This window comes from Ammodytes marinus, assembly GCF_949987685.1.
Source record: "Ammodytes marinus genome assembly, chromosome: 4".
Lineage (NCBI taxonomy): Eukaryota > Metazoa > Chordata > Actinopteri > Uranoscopiformes > Ammodytidae > Ammodytes > Ammodytes marinus.
In genome coordinates this window covers 6,144,534-6,165,891 of record NC_137233.1, presented here as the reverse complement: position 1 = coordinate 6,165,891, position 21,358 = coordinate 6,144,534, and the positions used below count along the sequence as shown (strand labels likewise).

The 21,358-nt window shown below is 39.7% G+C and overlaps 2 protein-coding genes across 3 annotated transcripts; one reads left to right on the top strand and one right to left on the bottom strand.

The window, feature by feature from the left end:
• Window positions 1-300: 300 nt before the first annotated feature.
• On the top strand, window positions 301-5,887 carry LOC307249475 (uncharacterized protein). Of its 2 annotated transcripts, none has more exons than XM_080026204.1 (6): window positions 301-888; window positions 1,668-1,979; window positions 2,322-2,489; window positions 2,989-3,167; window positions 3,912-4,152; window positions 4,286-5,887. In XM_080026204.1, the coding sequence occupies exons 1-6, from the start codon at window positions 613-615 to the stop codon at window positions 4,766-4,768; spliced, it is 1,659 nt and encodes a 552-aa protein (XP_079882330.1). In that variant the 5' UTR covers window positions 301-612; the 3' UTR covers window positions 4,769-5,887. The 2 variants fall into 2 exon arrangements, with proteins under 2 accessions (XP_079882330.1, XP_079882331.1); XM_080026205.1 differs by having other exon boundaries at window positions 687-758.
• Window positions 5,888-6,497: 610 nt separating this feature from the next.
• On the bottom strand, window positions 6,498-14,440 carry pdhb (pyruvate dehydrogenase E1 subunit beta). Its single transcript, XM_080026215.1, has 11 exons — window positions 14,384-14,440; window positions 14,236-14,295; window positions 13,421-13,528; window positions 12,782-12,844; window positions 12,589-12,624; window positions 11,636-11,826; window positions 10,767-10,861; window positions 10,084-10,194; window positions 8,590-8,681; window positions 8,043-8,184; window positions 6,498-7,569 (listed from the first exon to the last, which is right to left on the bottom strand). Exons 1-11 carry the CDS (start codon window positions 14,420-14,422, stop codon window positions 7,424-7,426), a joined length of 1,083 nt encoding a protein of 360 aa, XP_079882341.1. The 5' UTR covers window positions 14,423-14,440; the 3' UTR covers window positions 6,498-7,423.
• Between the last annotated feature and the right edge of the window lie 6,918 nt (window positions 14,441-21,358).

Genomic DNA, 21,358 nt, shown 5'->3' with positions numbered 1-21,358 from the left:
ATCCATCCATCCATCCATCCATCCATCCATCCATCCATCCATCCATCCATCCATCCATCCATCCATCTATCTATCTATCTATCTATCTATCTATCTATCTATCTATCTATCTATCTATCTATCTATCTATCTATCTATCTATCTATCTATCTATCTATCTATCTATCTATCTATCTATCTGACTGTCTATCTACTGTAGTAACAGCCTCCCACCACCTGGAGGCGGTGCTACAAACCACTAAAGATAAATCACGGAAACTGTTTTGTTTATCAGTGGCTACATCCGGTTGGCCACGGTTCTCTGTGTTTTCCATTTCCTCTGTAGCTGTTCTTACTTAATAAATAGCAGACTGCATGCTGTTTCTATTGCTTTTTTAACATTAAACAAACGTACACGCGTCGAGTTAGGCGTCCAGGAGAGTTTTACGGCGAAACGTTTGCGGGGAAGTCCTGGATTGTGTAGTGGCGGGCTTCGATGTTAGCATCAGTTGGTTTTAGCCGTTAGCTTCAGTGTTAGCATGCTGCAAGGAGAATAGAAATGACCACTGACACAGTTGTTATTTCTACGCATTGACCACTCAGTTGACTACAACCGGAGAGCCTCAGTTCACCATGGCAACTGAAAACACCGAGACTAACGTAGGGGCCGATGAGGAGGCTGCTCCGCCACCAGAGCACGACTATGCCCACAACACAGCTGCTAACTTTATCACCACACAGACGCCCTCTACAGCCTCTGGTGTACCGGTGACAGACGGGTCAGTCCCCATTGCCCCTCCGACTAACCCCGAGATGCCCAGCCTGCCTGTGGGGCTTCCTGGGCCCACCGTGGGAGCAGAGGTAGACTGCCCCGGTGGAAACGAAGAGGAAGCGGCCTCTCACCAGCAGGTGAAATCGGGTTTATATTCAAGTCAAGTACACCTTTATTGTCGATTCTGATACATGCAAGACATACATAAGAATCGAAATTACGTTTATCTTCGACCCGTGTGCAATAGGTACAATACAATCAAATAAGTAGAATAAGATAAAGATAAACAATATTTAAAGTAAATACATTCTGAATACTAAATAGTGCAAGGGTACAAAATTAAACGGTAGAATATAAATAGAATATAAAGTCAAAATGAAGTATATTAAATTGAAATGTGCAATGTGATGAACAATATTTACAATATGTGCAATATGCAGTCAACTGGATGTTATATTTTAAGGCATTTTGATGTGCAGGCAGAGTGTCAATGAATAGATATTCGAAATTTGCTTATTTTTTTGGGGAGTTTCTGACTGTAAGATTGTCACACACAGACCTGCAGACAGATTGAAAAAATAAAAACGCACATGTTCAAGACTGTGATATATAATGATGTCGGTCCGTTGCATTGCGCTTCGATATTACGAAACACCCAGATGTAAATTGTTACACCTGGCTACTCTATACTAAGCTTAAAAACACATGAAAAGATTCAAGGTTGTTCTTAGTGTCTCAAGAGGGCACATTAGTTTACAACAAGGAGGTAGTGGTTTAAAACATATGAACTGTACAGGACAGCAACAGACATAAAACACCATAGCATGTACACAAACCTGGGCATAAAGTGCAAGTAGTAGAGTAAAAAGAGTCAAAAGTACTTTGATGTTAAGAATTTCCCCTTTTTCCTCTTCAGGCCGTAGACACCCCTGCAGAAGCGCCCGCCGTCTCCTCCGCTGCCCCGCGAGGCCGCCGGCGTGCGAAGCGTCCCGATGACATGAGCTGCTCCGCCTGTAAGTGTGAGTTTGAGCGCCAGGGCCGCAGCTTCAACCGGCGGGCCGTGTACACCTTCACCACGCCCGACACCGTGCACTGGGTCTTCCCTCAGACCACCGTCAACGACAAGTCTTTCCTGTGTGAGACCTGCGCCCAGTTCATCAGGACCAAATGCAAACGCAAGCAGTGTTCAAAGAGGTCACTGTGGCTGAAACCGCCAGTGAAAAAACAGGTGGGTTTTGTGTGTTACTTGTTAATTATTTTTCCTTTATTTTTGAAGTTGGAGTATGATTGTTGTCCAAATCACTTTTTGTCCAAATGACTGAAAACCTCATTATGATCCACTACCTGTCTGTACTGTGTGTGTACCCAGTGTTAATACACTGCATAGGCTCTGTAAACGGGTATGCAAAGGATACGTAAACTAAGTGATTTGACAACAAGCATTTTCTAGATTCCCATGCTACACCTTTTTAACGGGCTGAAACATCCATGGTCACGTTTCAAGCACTTGGTATGAATTATAAGAAGCTGTGTGGTTTTCTGTTTACGTCCTTGGTGTCGGTGACTGCAGCCCGAGGCGAAGGACAAGAAGAAGAAAGCCCGTCGAATGGGGAAGAAGAGCAAAGCGGCGCTGCTGGTGAGCAAGTCCTGCTACAAGGCCGCGTTCAAGATGCTCTGGTCGGCCAAAGGCGCCCGCAAGCCCATGCTGGAGTTCTGGAGCAAACAGCTGAAAGAGGAGGTGAGGACAAGACACACATATCTGGGTTTAAACCGTCTTCAAGGTGCAGTGTGCAAAGGGAATTGGCTGTTTCTCAGAACAGACTTAGTTGAAATGGAATAAAATATTCATAAGTGTCTTAATTAGTGTATAATTACCTTAGACTGAGCCTTTTCTATATACATTGGAGCGTGGCGCCCCCTCATGTTGCACCGTCACGTTTCTACAGTAGCCTCACGCTTGTTTATAAAGTTTCCTCCAAAAATGCATTCATTAGAATACGAATGAGAAGTACTATGGAATACATTTTTACCTTCTCACTTGATTTTGTTGAAAGACTTGAGGCAGTGGTGGATGATGCCATCTTTGATAACTAGCTTCTTGTCCTTGAAGGCCACCGTAGCTTCTGTAAATTTGCCCAAAGGGGAGTGTTGCAATCTAGAACTTTACCACTAGATGATGCCAAAATACTCATATATTTCACACTGTATCTTCTAACTAGTGCTTGTTTTCCCTGCAGATGAAGGTGTTGACGCGGCAAGTCGACAGCCCGTTCCATCAGAAGGTGTTGAGCAGGAAGCCGCTGACCTCGTTCCCATGGCGATACTGTCTGAACTGGGCGCAGCACAAAGCTCCGCTGGTCACCACCTGTCTCACCTCGCTGTTCCCCGACATCACCGCCCTCGCTAAGAGCAGCCAGTGAGTCCGAGTCAGGACACACTACTTTATATATATATATAAATACAGCTCTGGAAAACATTTAAGAGACCACTCCAAATGTTCAGTGTCTCTCGTTTGACTATTTATTGGCATATGTTTGAGTAGATGAACGTATTGGTTTTATAATATAAACTACTGACAACATTTCTACCAAATTCCAATACTTTTTTTGTCATTAAGAGCATTTACAATAAGTTATTTAGAGATGAAGATTGTAGAAAAATCCAGACTGGTCTCTTAATTTTTTCCAGAGCTGTATATATAACAGAGAACTTTAAAAAGTGGAATCAGTCAACCTTGAGAAAAAAAAAATTAATATCTCCTCACAATTGGCCACCTACTGTGTGTCGCTGATTTAAAAAAAATCTGGTGCTAATACACAGCCTAGGCTCTGTAAACGGGCATGTTATTAGCTACAGTGCCCCCCCTTTTGTTTACACACTTGTTTACAGAGCCTAGGCTGTGTACTAACACCGGATTTTGTTTTCAGCGCTCACACAGTACGGTCCGGTAGCTGATCGTGAGGAGAGATTAACTGATTATGACAACAAGCGTTCTCCAGAATCGCTGACTATGCCCACTGAATCTGCACACATGTGTATCTGCGATCTCTCTCTCATATCGTGTGTGTGTGTGTGTGTGTCTGTCTGTGTCTTTACCTGTGTGTGTGTGTGTGGGAATACATACTCCAACTTCTGTCTCTGTCTGTGTGTGTGTGCGCAGCCAGCTGACGGAGGAGCAGGCCCAGACGCTGCTGGAGCGGCGGGCGGTGGTGGCGCTGTCCATCCCGCTCTTCACCAGGAACATCTGGAAGAACAACTTCCTGCAGGCGGCTCTGGGGGCGGAGCTGCGTCTGTCCGGCTGCTCAGGCTCCTCCCTCGACACGCTGAACACCATGGGCCTGTGTCAGAACAAAGACACCGTGCGCCTACTGCTGCACAGGCTGCAGAACGGCAAGAAGACCGTGAGTAGCGAGAAAAGCGCTATATAAATCCAATCCATTATTATTATCATTAACCTTTTGCCAAGTTTGGTGTCACATTAATGAATAATAGTTTCTTAACTTTGTGCTCTCTCTCTCTCTCTCTGTCTCTCAGCCAAGACAAAATGGACGACAGATGCTGAAGATAAAACAAGAGCAAATGATGAAAGATGTGGTGGAAGAAGAAGAAGAGGATGATGATGAAGAGGAGGATGATGATGATGATGACAGTGAGGAAGTGACTCTGGAGGAGGAAGTGGAGGAACAGGAAGTTCAGGACCGAGTGCAGATGGAACACGATGATGTCATTGACGATGATGACGACGTCGAGTCGGTCGAAGAAAAGGCCGAAAAGCTAAAGAAACGAAAGAAGAAAAAGGCTAAAAAGCAGAAGCGGAAGGAGAGAGGGAAACGGAAGGCGGGAAGGAAGGAGAGAGAGGAGGAAGAGGAGGATAGCAGTGATAGTGACGATACAGAGGAGAGTGATGATGACAGTGACGAAGGTTCGGAGAATAAGAAAAGGCGCGTGGTGGTGGTGAGACTCGGCCTGTTAAAGGGACACTCAGAAGTCGGACGGTCTGACCTATCGGCTCCCTAAGACTCTTATTACTGGTGACGCCTAAGGACAAGACGAGGCCCAGCGTCAAATCAGAAAGCAGGACAGAGGAAGGTCCCGCCCTCTTCTCTAGGGATGGTGAAAGGCATTCTGGGAATTGTAGGAGGTCAGCGACTGGAGGGAAAGTAATTGGAGTTTTTTTTTCTTTTTTCGCTAAAACATAATGTGTTTGACCCAGAAATGCCTCACAACTGCTCCACTGAAACGGAGACTTACAATAAAACGGACACCGCTGAAAAATGACAAGATTATTATCTGCGTAGGTTTTACCCCTGATGGTCGTGGGTGTGGTAAACCGTTTCAACCACCTTCCTCCTGTGTTTTGTTTTTACAGATCCCAAAGTTTCCTAGTAATTTAGTCGAAAAAGCGAATTCCAAAAGGAAAATTGTGAAAAAAATCACAAACGATGTCAATATTATGAGAATAAAGTTGTTCTATAATAATGTTGTATTATAGGTAGTATAGACAGAGAAACGGGGTTTGGGATATTGGTTACTTGGTCTCATTCACCTCATAGGCGTATGGAGAAATGGAGCCATAGTTGACACCAAATTTCCTTTGGTTTTTTGTTTTTTAAGTTTGACATTCGGCTTTCAGAAGTGAAAGACAAGACTGTGGCTGCACAGTACACATGTAAAGTTAGGCAACAGGTCAATTCTGACTGTTCTGTGCTTAATGCTTATTTCGTTGATTTAGTTGATGATGGAAGGTTTTGTTCGGTAGAGTATTAGGGCCATGGGAGAGGGAAAGTATTTGACGCCAGATTACACGCTACTTTCCTGGAAATTTAAAAGCCATTCATCAAGGGTTTAAATGATCTTTATCTGTTCATTGAATGATAATCCTAACATTTATAAAGTCTAAGCTGATTATCGAATGATAAAATTAACGTTTCAGAACGAGATGACGCTGTGAGATAATTTGATTTTGTATCTAGGGTATGCCGGTTTTCTGTTTCTTCTGAAAATGTTTATATTTTTATGTTTAGCGTCGAGGAAAGACTGACAGACGTGTTTTCTGATTAAGTCTCAGATCTGATATTCACAGAGTCAGAATCCCTGCTGCCTCCTGTATAAAGTTTGCCAATAAAAATGGTTTAAGGCTCCACCAGGTCTTCAGCTTCAACTTTCTCTTTCTGTGGTGAAAATGTTTAGAAATTCAATTTTACTAAGTTATTAAGTCAGGTGCGTTCATCTATTTCCCTGTGTGATAACAAAGATTTTTTTTCTCTGTAAAGAAAAGTTTAAAAACACTGCACAGTGCACACTGGTAACAAAATCAGTAAAATAAGGAATAGGATCAGTTTTTTTTTTAACCAGTACTCATTTTAGTAGTACTACATGTGTTCCATAAATACACAGCCTAGGCTCTGTAAACAAAGTGAGCCCACCGTAGCTAGCAACATGCCCGTTTACAGAGCCTAGGCTGTGTAATACTACATTCTTTATCAGCCCGCACACAGTATGGACAGGTAGCAGATCGTGAAGAGAAATTCACTGATTTTCACATCACGAATTCTCCAGAATTCCAAACTCCACCTTTAAGGGGTGGACTCCTGAATCACTAGAGGACACAGCTGTTGTAAGAAAGACGTTGACAGCCGATTAGCGATACCTCAAATGGTATTGCAGTAGCGCTACCATAGTTACCGACAAAAAGTTCACTTGACTGACGGATAGTATGAAAGAATAGAATGAAGCAGCGTTAAGGACTGAAAGGTTTTTATTTCTGTAACAGATTCATGTACAGCAAAAAAAACATCCACAGAGCTGCTGCAGCTACAATAAATATCCCCGAGCCCATTCCACCGGCAGCCCTCGGACCGGTTCACTCTCCTCCACCGCTGCTTTCAGAGACCAACCCAAAGTAAGTGCGAGGAATTACCATAATAGACCGGAGTATAATATGTTTCAGAAAGTTTGAAATATGTGGGAGTTTATTAAAAACACAACTACTAAAGAGCAAAAGTTACATTTTGATCAGTCTGCAAGTCTAACGTTGAGACTCAAAAACTTATTTTTATCTTTTTGCTGGACTCTAAAATCAGACTATTTTGTCAGTTTATGAGAACATGAGGACTTTTTTTTTTTTCAATACTTAGTTTTGGGGAATGTTAACATGTAACAGAGTGGCATCAGGCCAAAGATAGTAGCATCAATAAAACATAATTTTATAAGTTAGAGAACTTCCCTTATTTAGTTAATTTGGAGTGTAGACGTAATATATTATTTACACAACAGACTGACATGTTTTTTTGTACTCACTCAGCAGTTTTGTTGTTACCAAACTCCCTTTTAGCATCAAAGGTACGCCTACAGGATATAACAACTTTTATTTTGAAGGGGTAGAGTGGAAGTGGAGAGCAGCCAGAGCCACACACAAGAGTTCGGGTCAAGTTTACAATCTACTAACGGAGGTGAGGACTTGTCTGAACTGTGTGTGTCCACCACTCTGGTGCCGATAGATAAACAGTAAAGTTGTGCGCTTGCTTCATTTACCAACATCGGGCTGGAAACGTTTTATTTTTTTTATTTTTTAAAGGTTTGGCTGTATTTACAACACATGGTTCAAATGTTTTCACCACCGTCAGTGTGAACAGGACAGGTGTGTGTGTCCCGTGAGTGTGTGTGTGTGACTCAGACATTGAGGGTCTTTTTCACAGAGAGGATAATATCTTTTATCTGTGGGACACTGTTGTCCTCCAGGATCTTGGCGTACGGCATGGGGATGTCCACGCCCGTCACCCTGGTGGCCGGGGCGTCCAGGAAGTTGAAGGCAGGACCTGAAAAAACACAGAGATGGTTTATGAATTTATTTAAATTCCTCTCAAATCACTAAAAGTTAGTTAGGCTCCCACTGTTGATATCTTATATCATCAAGTGGGACACTGTGTAATACGAATATAAAATACAAAGTATCACTGTAGTAGTTTGATGAAGAGCAATGTTACTAGATCTGAAACGATTCCTCTGGTTCCTCAAATAACTCGAATACCAAAATTCATCATAAAATTCAAGACTGGAGTATTTTCAGACATTAACCATGACTCCAAAGTTTCCCTGCTCATTACAATCCACTTAAACATAGCAGCTGTGTACACAGCATAGTCTGTATTAAACAACCTGACGGCATACAGGCGTCTTATCAGATTAATCGAGGGAATAATCAGTATAATACTCGATTACTTAAATAATCAAAAGGTTTCAGCCCTAGATGTTACATATTGTTCTTTAATGCAGAGTGTCAGTCCCTTACCCTCCATGATCCTGGCGCAGATCTCGGCTCCGACCCCAAACTGAGGCCAGCCGCCCTCCACCGTCACCAGGTGGCCGGTCTTCATCACGCTGGCCTCGATACAGTCCACATCCAGAGGCCGGATGGACCGCAGGTTGATCACCTGACACAAGCACGCACACACACACACACACACACACACACACACACTAGTTAGCAGGCCACTGAGCATAGGTCATGAGGTCATAAGGCCAAACACTACTCGCAACTGTTTTAAAATACTATTTATGGTAACACTTTACATTAAGGGTACATTCATGAACTGTTAGTTAATGCTTATTATGCTTAGTGTGTGAACTTTTATAAACTCTGTTCTGTTCTTTTTTTTTTTTTTTTTTTTTTTTTTTAAATCAGCCTGTTGTGGGCCTTCATTTTGTTGTTGTTTTCACTATGAATTGTTTTGTTTAACTCAATATCATTGTAAATATTACCACTGTTTGATCTCTCTGGTATAAATAAAGGTTGATTGAATGTGTGTGAGGTAATAACAGGTTAGTGGTTCTCTTACCTCACACTCGATTCCCTCCTTGGCTAGAACCACGGCGGCGTCCAGGCAGTGACTGACCATACGAGAGTGAGTCACCAGAGACACATGAGTCCCTGAAACACAAAGGATCAGAATCAACTTTATTTGTCATTGCACATGTTACAGAGCAACAAAATTACTTTGCAGTTTAAACCCCGCCAAGAAACATAGAAAGACAGGGACCAATAACATGGAGGACAGGAGGGCGTAACTGTAGGGTCGTCTAGCTGGGCCGCGCCCCTTATTATACTCATTAAAAGGAACACATCAGCTCAGGGGGACAGATATCTGAAGTTAAAGGTGCTACGAGGAACAGTCTCATTTTCCCTCTGATGATCATTAATGACATGCAACAGCAAACGAGACCATCAGTGCAAAGAATGATAGTTTTATACAGTTTTTCTTAATGCTTTTTGTCATGGGTACGCTCACCCAGGAACAACAGCTGGCGTAGTAAAAACACTACCGCCTTTAAATGAACACAAAATGAAAGTTCCTCGGACCATTCAACCTGGTTAAAAACAGTGCTCGTATCACTCGGTCTAGCAGTTTGATTATGTATAACGTTCCTCGGACTCGCACTGCGTTTGGTGAAAGTGCCTTTAAATCTTTTGCCCCCTCATCATGGTGTAAGCTAGCCTGGCATTCCCAGACCTGCCACTAGGCGCTGGCAAATTAAATTTGCTGTGTTGGTCTGGACACGCTCCGTTGAAGCTTATGAATCCTTTATCACCAGGACTATTTAACCGCAAACTGTACATGCCCGGTTACTGAACACTGACTTACTGCCAATGAGATTGATGCTTTGTGACTTTTTATTTTATTTTTATTTTTTATTGTGTTTTGTGTCTTGTTTTAAGTGTGAAATTTTGTTTTTTTAATGTGAATCTTTTATGTTTTTATGCTGCCTTCTTGGCCAGGACTCTCTTGAAAAAGAGATTTTGAATCTCAATGAGTATATTCCTGGAAAAATAAAGGTTAATAAAAAAAAAAAAAAAAAAAAAAACCTATTCTATTATTTACCCAGGTGGAAGGGATATTTACTTTCTTTTCAAGAGAAAGACTACGTAGATGATCGATATCAATCTTGTGATACTTATCTAGCCGCTGGCTTTATTTGTTGCTAAACAAATAAATCTGTTCCATTTGAATCTGTTGCACTGAAAATATATATGATTTTTTTTAAATGATTGAATTTTGTAAACCTTCTGAATTTGTGAACATTGAAAAATAATAAAGGTTAAAATTAGTTGTTGAACATTTAAAATAATTAAATTCAGAGGCAAAACAATTCAGATACATCATTTCATTTCATACATATTCAGTGCTATAAATTCAATGGATTTTAAATTTCAATATCAGAGGGAACAGATTTACTTCAAAAGGATGCCCTGACAGTGCGAGGCTTCCTGAAGTCTTGTATTGACATTCGGGTTGCCAGGTTTGGTCCCATGATGCACACACACCACAACTCACCTTGCCTCTCGACCTTGGCCTTGCCGAAGGGAATGGTGAAGTCTTTGGACTGCGACTCCTCCGACATCTCGAAGGGAACGCCGTACATCAGCTCGTTCTCCAGGAAGACCACTGCAACAAATGTGTTGATACAGTTATGCATCAATCAGTGGCAGAAATAAAATACTTTTGAAAATGAATCGGTTACTAAATAAAATGGAAAATAAAATGTGACAGTACATATGGGAATTAACATTAAAAGCAACTAAATACAGAGAACTGCAAGAAGAAATATCAATTAAATCGGCTCTTGTGATTTAATAATTCATTCAATTATTTTATATTTTAAGTGCATTTAATGGAAGATTAATGAATTTATTGAAATAAATCTAGTATTAATACACAGCCTAGGCGTTGTAAATAAGTATGTGACTTACTACGGAGAGCCTAAACTATGTATTAACACCATTTCCTACTTTTTTTTTTGCTGAATTTCTCAAATTAGTGAGCTGAAATGGGAGGCACAGTTTAAAGTCATGCCTTAGCTATGGCAAGAGCAAAGTTACTCTGAGTTTTTAAGGGTCTAAGGGCAGGGTGTCATACTGTATGGAATGTAAACTGAGGCAAATGTCTATATGTGATATTGGGCTACACAAATAAAACTGATTTGATCTGGTAAGATTAAAGGGCCATCGCTGTCTTACCGGGGTTGTCGTCTCTGATGGCTGCTTTCAGGAGACCTCTGGCATCTTCTGCATTCCAGGGACTGACCACCTTCAGACCAGGACAGTGGGCATACCTGCACACAGACGGACACACACACTGAGACCAGAGCTACAGTCACATCAACATCACCTGCTGTTGACCCATTTATACCGGATGCTGCGCGACGCAAACACTGTAGCATATGTATCCTAGATTGCCATAGTGATTAATAGCAGGCGTTTTAGGAGTAAATGGGTTCATTCAACTATTACTAGTATCCCCACTAAAGGATCATTCATAATTTTGTTTTGTAGTTTAAGTTTTGTCTATTTGACATGTTGATCATATTCCTTGACCCGTCAGAAACTGTATGTATTGTTATTGTTGATGTATAACTGATAAAATGATGAAACTAAAAAAATAAGATCCAGAATTTTTACAGAACATTACACACAGTATAAAGCACCAAGTCATAACAGTAGCAGTGAAAGTATCAGGGTTTATTATACGGCTATTTAAAACACAAATATTAATGGCGGGATACAGCTTAAAGGAATACTTCACCCATACGGAACCGGCGTTCTATCATTATAAAATCGTTATTATAATATAATAAATTTGGTTTTTCTTCCCTCAGTCGTTCTTCAGTCTTCCCTTGGCCCAGCTGTCCTGTTAATCTACATTTTTACTAGTGTGATGTCACACCAGTAAAAATGTAGGGTTAGACAGTGAGACCATAAAACACTCTTTCTGCCTTTTCTCAGGCTAGGATGAACCGATTTCAAAAATTTATACATTTACACTGCATAGGATCTCAGAGTTCAATACACCTTCACATTCCCACCGGTGAAGTAGGTCTTTAACTCACCATGCAGCGAAGCACTGCGAGTGCTGTGCGGCGACGCCGGCTGACGCTCCGTTGGGGCCTCTGAAGACAATGGGCACGTTCTGCAGCCCGGCAGACATGTAGTAGGTCTTTGCTGCAGAGTTGATGACCTGGTCGATGGCTTGCATGGAGAAGTTAAAGGTCATAAACTCACAGATGGGTCTCAGGCCGGCCTGCAGGGGGGACAGCAGTTTGTTATTATTTTTTGTATCTGTAGTTCAGAGCGTTCTATCCCAGCAGTGTCTAACTTTTACTATTGTTTTGTGTTTTAATTTCAATTTAATTTTAGCTTTTATGTGTCTTTTTGTGTGACGTTTTGGATGTAATGTATTTTACTTATTTTACTGTGCAGCATGTTGGTCCGCCTCGGCTGTTATAAATGTGCTGTATAAATAAAGTTAACTTGACTAGACTTTATTATCAGTCAGTGTTTCCCCTGCCATTGTCTTGGGTGGGCAACTTTTTTTTTTGCAAGATTTTTGTGCAAAATAACAACAAAGGTCATGTAGCTACGGTCTCTTTCTCTCTCTCAAATATATCAGGTGCTATGTTATTGAATAAATTAAACAGTTGTGTTATTTATCTAATTTATGTGCATGAGATGAGGATGCTAACGATAGCTCTGCTGCGAGACATCTTATGTGGATCTGACTTCACAGGTGGCAGTGGAAACTGCTTGAAAGTAGGCTAATGGAAATGTGCTCAAGACAGACTTTCCTTCGCGATATTTAGCTGAGATTTTGAATTGTTGAATTGTTAAATAAATAAAAGACAGATCGTTGTAAAAATAAACTATAATAACTAAATAAAAATGTTGTACAAAAAATAAGGAAAAATATATACATGTGCGCCCCCCCAATTGGTGTTACCCAGTGTTGTAATGCTTATGTACTGTCTCTGTTGATGTGTTGCCATGTGGATGAAGAGGAACTCACCATGGCGGCTCCCACTGCGATGCCGGTGAAACCCATCTGCACCAGAGAGAGAGAGAGACGTTGGTTAACATGCTGAGAGATGTTTCTTCAAAAGGGAATGTATAGATCACAAAGACACTGACAGAAATCTCTTTAAGAACTGATTCAGTTTAGTTTACAACACTGTGAAGGGCGAATGCAAACAGTGTCTCACCTCTGTGATCGGAGTGTCCATGATGCGTTGGTCACCATACTTCTTCCACAGACCCCTGCTCACCTACACACACAAAAAAAATAAAAAATCTGTATTATTATACAGAATGAGGCAAAGCAGTCAGCTATACAACAGTGCTATTTACAGGTCCTTTTTTTAGTTTAACTTTACATGGCGGGTTTTTAGGGCAAAATTATGAAGCCTTTTGAAACACTTTTGAAAGATTAAAGGTATTTTAATACAAATGAACTTCAACCTTTTTATGTATTGGTTTATTTGTCAGGGACCATGTACAAAATGAACATTCCTCTCGCAGAGAAAAAATGCTTTGTACCACATTATAGCAGTTTGCTCAATTTAATCTGCAGTCCCTGTGCAGGTCAACCCAGAACACTATATATATATATATATATATATATATATATATATATATATATATATATGAGTCTGAGAACAGCCCAGTCTATTGACCATTTTAAAACAAAAGACTCACTTTTTTGCTTTGGCCTTTTGGCGTTTTGTATTGTATCTTGTACAGCACTTTGGTCAACTGATGTTGTTTTTTTAAATGTGCTATAGAAATAAATCTGACTTTTGACTTTAACAATACACTAGAAACAGTGCTGAGTGTCTCCTCACCTTGTAGGCTCCGTCGTACTGGGCCACCTCCTCCCCCAACAGGAACACGCGATCGTCCCGCTCCAGCTCCTCGTCCATCGCCTGGTTCAGGGCATCGCGCACCGTCATCTGACAACAACAACAACAACACCGCAGTCAGTACCATGGACCTACTACAGATCCACTACTACTAATACTATTATACTGCCTCCATACTGCTATGATGTAGAGAGGTGTGTGCGAGTGAGTACCTGCTGTTGCAATCATCCAATATCATAGAGAAAGAGGGGTGTGTGTCTTTTTCGGGTATAACTAACAACCTATGCCATTATCTACAATATGTTACACTCATCTTAATATGATAAAAGTATTGACAGTTTAAAAGGACGGGCATGACGCCACTGATTACAACATTGGCGTATCACTGCCCTCTGTAAAATACATTCACCTCTCGCTGCAGCCAACATCCTCAAGGGACCCATCACTGAATCACTGAATGGTTTGAACACGGTCACCAGTTTAAAAACAGCTTTTTAAAATATATCTATTGTTTCATCCAACCTAGGGGTAAATCCTTATATACAGTCTATGGGTAAATCAGTTCTAACTTGATGTGACAGCAGCCTCCATCTCTCCTCAATGACCGGACAACAGCAAAAACAAACTTCACATTTAAAACGAGCAGCTGACACCTAGTCCAACCAGGTGAACACTGACAACGGGACCTGTCCGCTGCATTTGGTCACTAAATTGATGAGTTAAAACAACAAAATCACAGTAAAAAGGTTGTTAGCTGTAGCATTCGTTAGCTTCGGCTGCTAGATGCTAACACTGACCTGCACAGCCGCAGGGGCGGTCCTGTGAAACTCCCGTCGCGCAACAGCCGACACGGCATTCTGTGGGAAACCATAGAGACGATATTAATGATCATCTTTCATCATTTAATGACAGAATAAACTTTATTTTCACTATATACTGCCCTACCTTGCCAGAGCGAAGAAAGCACCTCAGGGACGCCGCCATGTTGAACCTGTCCTCTGCCGGATAGAAGGCGGGGACTGTGTTGAGGTCAGGCGATTTCGACCAATCACAGCAGCTCGCCAGGAAGCGTCATAACAAGGAGCCAATCAGAGCGGCTTATCGCAGACGTACAGAGAAACCCAAGGACACTGTGCTGCGCTGTCATTATATATGGAAGACCAACTGTGCCAAGAGAAATGAAATAGATGTTGGACAAAAATAATGAATTAATGACGTTAATGTGTGAGTGTCAGTTCCATATATGAAGTCCAATTACATGCATTAATGTCAATGTGAAATATCATATGAAAAATAGTTTATATGTATGAACCAATATTGCCATGAGAAAAGAAGAGAAAAATGTGGGACAAATATAAATAAAATACTGAATGCATTGTGTTTGTATAGTAGTGTTCATTTTATTCAAATAGCCCAATGTAAACAGTTAAACCAAGTTTTGGACAATTAATTTTGCTTAAAGCTACTACGAGTAAGTCGGCACGTTGGCGACACCTTTGAACAAAAGCGGTAGTATTATTACGACGCCAGCTGTCGTGAAGCTGTTTTCTAGCTCGTGCAGGCGTGCGAGATTCAAATAATCAGGAAGCAATATGGTGCGTGTCCGTGTGTTGAAAGTGTGAGGGCACCGGACTCTTTTCGGCTCCGTGAGTCTATGGGTGACACAGCATCAACTAATGCCAGTAAGTGCTAAACACACCTGATTGCAATGAGTTGATGCAGTGTCACCTCTCACGGAGCTGAACGAGTCCCCGTGTCCTCACACAAAGCGAATGAACGAGAGACGGCAGTTAGTATGGATCACGATGAGGTAATGTGTTTATGTTGTAAATAATGACTATTTCAGATGAATAATGGTCATCTGATGATGCTGGTGAGGCAAAGTAAACTTTGTTTTAGTAGGCTACCGTTCATTCATTTAGGAGTAAACACTGCAGTCTAGGTTCGCTGCGTGAAATTGTGTATACGTTGCTTGGCCTATCACTCTCCCTTTTATCTTTTCTTCATTGCATTTTCTTTTTTTTCTTTTATGGTTCAGCCCCGTTATCAGTCATTATGACGACAAACAACTGTCTCAAACAAGGCTCCCGCTCCCCTTCCCTCACCTGGAGCCATAGGCTTCTCAAATCGCGTTCCTGCGCCTCACTGAAATCTGTGACCAATACCGATATGTGACCATAGAGCATGCACGCGTGAACCGAAAATCGGACTGGGTGTACGACCAGATCAAATGCAGTAATAAAAACTATATAAAAACGTCTTTCTTTGCACTGATGGTCTCGTTTGCTGTTAAAGGTAATTTATGATTATGAGAGGAAACATGAGGCTGTTTAAAAGATATTTAAATGTTACTCGTAGCCGCTTTAATGCTTTTTATTGTTAGTACTATTTAACTTTTTGATGTCTGTCCAATATCTCAAATGTTATTAAATGTACAACATCAAATCGAAATCAGAAATAATTTAGCAATGACAAACATCTAATTTAAAAAAACGAAATGCTTGAATATACTAGAATGAATGATGTTTCTATTATAATGGCAAGTCAAGTAGATTTTAGTCAAGTATACTGTATAGCCCACTTTCAGAAATGTACCTACATTTACATTTCAGAATCAGTGATTATTTGACTTCCAGGGGGAAAATTTGACCATAAAGGCTAAATTTTTAACGATAATCCTGATAAATTACACAATGTGTTGATCATTGTGAATTTAAATGATCAGGATAATCGTGAATATTTTTACATGAGTGTCTTGAAAAAGCTCTTTTTCTCTCGCTATAAATTCAATGGTATTTTAATTTCCTAATTTATTTTGAATTGCCTCAAGGGGGCGCTGCATCTTTCTATATCAAATTGTTTTCTTTCTTTTTATTTGTGATTTTTTTTCTTTCTTTTTATTTATGAATTTTTTTCTTACTTTTTATTTATGAATATTTAATAAAAATAAAATAGGGGAGAGTGGGTGGAGTTGTGCCAGCGGGGAATTAGTGCCACCCCTTGTTTCTAGAAAACCATAGAATTAATTGAAAATGTGACCAAATATTTTTGAAGAGCCATCCATTTGACTAAATAAACCTTAAATAAGTAATTGTCTAATGGATTTGTCTTGCATCACAGTTTATGAGATATATATCAATGGCACAATTTACCCCATTGTATTCTCTCCAAAGGCACAACTTACCCCGCACCGGGGGCAAGTTGTGCCACAAGACAATTTTTTTTCCGAAAGCTATATTTCTTAAACATTTTATTTCAGATCCAAAGTTATTGTTGCCAGGGATGCACAACACCCTGAAATATATGTACATATTTAAGTTGGAGACATTACTGTCAAGGCCTCACTTTAATGTCACTTTGAGTAAAAGGTGGCACAGCTCCCCCCACTTTCCCTAACAAAAAAAAAACTATAATAAAAAAAATATCTGAAAAGATTTGATCAAGATCTGTTTGAAAGTATTTCGTGAGACGAATGCTTCAGAGACAGTAATTAACCCGTCCTCCTGCCAAGTTACCATAACAGACTATATAGGATCTCAGTTCTGCCCTGGAGGTAACACATGTTGATGGGTACCCGTTGTTAACAGAATTTAGTTTGCTTTATGATTGTATAATATTTTAATGCACAATACATGCTTTCTGGCTGTTGAACTTTGTCCCACTAACCAAAGTGTTTTGCTTCAAGTTGTTGTTAAGAAACTGCCTAATAAGATTTTGGCACATACAGAGGTATGACGCATTCATGTGCACAGTAAGAAAAGACTCCCTAAATTTCCCATATCCTGTTATCTGCCTAATTAAAAACATTTCTGCTTTCGCCAGCAAAAACAAGGGCTGGACACACCAAACTTAGTATGTGTTTGCGCACACACCAACTTCTCTTGCATATAATCTCTGTACACTGTTCATTCGATGTATTCAATCATGTAAGCCCATTTGTGATGCATGTTGTTTGACCCTTGCATGCTGTTTGCAAGTAAATTCACCTGCTTCCAAGAAGGCCTGACTCAGTTTCAATTATTCAAACACTTGGGTAGTTTGATGAAATAATTCTATTAACACCCGTCACTCACAATTATCAAAACAAGATTTACGTATTTCTTTTATGGAAGAAGAGATTTGCATATAACATTGTGACCTTTACAACTCAACTGTGCATTGTGTTTTTAAAATGTTTCCTGAGAAGCAATGATTATCCAAGAATGTCAGAAAACTCGTATTTGTCTCTACTACCTCTCTTAACATTTAAACGTTTTGTATGCGACACTTTCCACAGGCAGAAGTATACTAGAGGGGTTAGTGGCTTAACTTAAAAGGATGGATACCATTTTTAGAAACATGTTACATAATGCTGTTTCCTATACAACAAGAACATCAATAAGTCCCCGAAATGAGCACTGATCCTTTCCACTCTCAAACTGAACATTAAGCTACATAAAGGCTGACATAATGTTTGAAAAGGTAAAATAAAAATGCCCCAAAATTCCCTTCAAGGCGAGACACTGCAGCCAAAATAAAAGATTGTTTTTCCAATCACTGGTCAATTTTGAGATATTTTACCATTTTGCTTCCATACCATGTCTTCTTTCACACTAGTATAAATAAAAGGTCCAAAATGTACATTAACTAACTCTTTAATGGCCATTATCTTAAAATATTTTTTTTTCAATATTCTGAACCAGAAATCTCCAATTTATAAAGCACTTCAATCAACTAAACTTTCCATAATCATTCTTAGCACTATTCCGAAGGTTATTACAGATGGATTTGTAACAGATATGTTGTTAATTGTCTGATTAAAAATACATTCTGCTTTGAAAAAATATGTCGAAAATTAATTAGGGGAAAATGATCTGTAGTATTTTTTTTAAATGAAAATGGCTGTACACAAAATCTGTGTGTTGGTATATGTGAGTATGTGATTTAAAAATGTAATAAAAGTTTTGACTCTGGCTTTATCCAACATTAAGATTTTATTTAATTTATTATTTTATGTAAGATATTGCTAAATTGCGAATTTATTCAAACATTTCTGAAGAAAATTATTGTTTAAATGTAAGTAATCAACTGGCAAAGTGTCATGACGATAAGTACAAGTTAAACATGTTACCTTATATATATTCAAAAACATGCTCCTAATTTGCTGAAAATGTGACAAAACCAGTTGGGGGAGACGACAAAAAAACATTCTGCATTTTCTGCACACACGAGTCCGAGTATGATCTGTGTGTGAGAGAGAGCAGAGCCTCACAGTGAATGGATCATAATAAGGACTTATCCACACAGATTTTTGCTTCAAACTTCTATTTTTTTTTTCCAGGGTAAGAATTTTATTTTCATCTCTTTCTTACACATATTCAGTATCCTTCTCTGTCTTTTTGAATAACATTAGACCACACTTTGGAATAAACAGAGGCCTGCATTTGTAAAAAAGAAGGAGAGATACCAACATAATACATTTTAAAAGAACTTGTGCTCAAATAGAAAAAATGTGTGGAGGGAACTCTGCATCTTGACTCTATGCAATAAAGTAATATAAGCGTCAGCCTGTAAATATGGAATACACTTGTTTGGTCAAGATATGTTAAGTGTTTAAGGTGGAGTCAGCGATTTCTGGAGAATTTGTGTTGACAAAATTCCTTTTTTTGTCAAAATCAGTGAATATCTACCAGTCCGTGTGTGTGCGCTGACAAAAAAAATCTGATGTGGTCGTAGTCACTTTAAATAAATATATAACGACTATAAAGACTAGAATGATGACCAACAAACAGATATCAAAATGTGTGTACTTAAAATAAACCCGTGAATGGGGTTTGCTCAAACAATAAATAAAGTTATAAAAGCAAACGCTGCTATAATTAATTGGTTTTACATGCAAAAAAAAGTTTAAATTCTTCTCACATGGTAACAAGCCCAACTCATTCCCAGCCATCAGTGGTTACTCAGAACATTTCAATCGGCTAAATAACATCTAGCAATTCCTAAATGCATCAACATCAATATAAAAACGGTTTTGTTATACTGTACATTATCCTCTGTGTCAACTTCAAGTCAGGGGAGGGGGAAACCTGATATAATAATGTCATACTGAGCTATTTAGTGTTATTTCAAACTAGGCCTGTAAAGTTACACGAGCAATCACATAACATAAAGCCTGCGGTAGTTTGAAAGATGTTTAACAGGCAGACGGGTTCCAATTTAAAGATGCCACCTCATGTAAATGTTAGGCTCAGCAACAAAACAAAAAAAACCTCCTCAGGCAGCATCAGGAGTGCTGACGTGTCTGACAGTTAAAGGTTCAGAAAGTGATATGGTCCTTTTAGCTGACTTCCTGTCAGTGGCTGCAGTTAGCAGTCCCCTCCCTTGTTCCTACGTCACCACCAGATGAACACTCAGCCGTCTTCATCAGATATTGCCACGTTGAAGAGCAGTGAGCACGGAGACCCGCGTCTTCATAGCGCTCTGTCTCCTGATTGAACAAGCGGGATACTCAAAATTGTATCTCGCAATTACTGCAAAGCTGAATGACGGAGACCTGTGTTATGAACTACGCATAGCCTACTGTTTAAGTGGTTGCTGTATGAATATAGAGTGATATAACATGTTTATTAACAAATATCATTTACTTCTCCTTTAAGCCAAAGACGTGAACAAGAAAAACAAGAAAATCATAAAAGGATTTTTAACCTGAAATGTATGAAATGCATTCATTCATTTCAAACAATAAACATTTGGACATTTTTCAATTAAGACGCTCGTAAAGCAGCATTACGTATAAAATCAATAAAATAATAAAACAATAAAATCTGTCTAGTGTTGAAAAAAAATTGCCAGTCTCACACGCTAATATCAATAGATGTAAATAATAAAATAGCACCAACCAATGATGTCTGTTGTTCTGATGATTGTGATTTTGTCTCTTCCGTCCAGCGGTCCCACAGAGCTCAAGCCGAGATGTTCCGCTGGCTGCTCTTCGTGACTGCAGTCCTCCATTTTACCACCTCTAACACCGAGGCTGTTTGCGGGGGAAACTATGAGTAAATATGTTCGCTTTACACTTTAAAGCTCCCATATTATACACTTTCCGGTTCTATTATACACCATATTATATGGTCTTAGTGGTCCCTAATACGTTTTTCTTTAATTGTTTGCTGAAAAAAACTTTCAGATAATTTATTGTACTATGCTGATGTTCAGCTAATCTCACAATGGCCTATTTTTTTAAAAAGAGCTGCAGCTCCCCTCGTAAATATACAATCTTTGAGCTCCCCCCGCCCCCTGTCCAAAGCCAGATACGCCTCGCCCTCTGTCTGTCAGGGCCGTGGACCAATAAGAAATAGGGGTGTGGGCTGCACAGTGGAAGCTTCTGGCTTTCCAGTTTTTGAGGTCAGAAACGAGGAGAATTCTGACTGGAGTATATTGGGGGAAAGGGGTGGGGGTTTCAGAAAGGGGGAGAGTGAGAAAAGGAGAGATTGTTATTTTTTAAAATATTTTGGCAGTCTCTAGGCACACCGTGGACCCATGGATATGTTAGAACACATTTAGCATAATATGTGACCTTTAAAGAAATTGCTATACAAATGTTTAAGGAGCCGATGTAAATGAAATCTAATCATCAGGTCAAAAAAATACTTTTACATTCCCTTCCTACTCAAAACAGAGAACATGTTCGTGTGAGTGAGCACTGACGACTTTGGATAGATTCATTGGAATTACTCATTCAGTGCAGAGATGCACCGATTTCTTTAGTTCCGATTCGAGGCAGGTTAAAATGTAATGACTTTAGCATCACTTAAAGGTGCTCCGAGGAACTTTCAGTTTGTGTACGCCAGCTGTAGTTCCTGGTTCAGCGTTCCCATGATGAAAAGGCATAAAGAAAAACTATATTTCAATAGTTTTTAACCAGTACCATCATAAGGT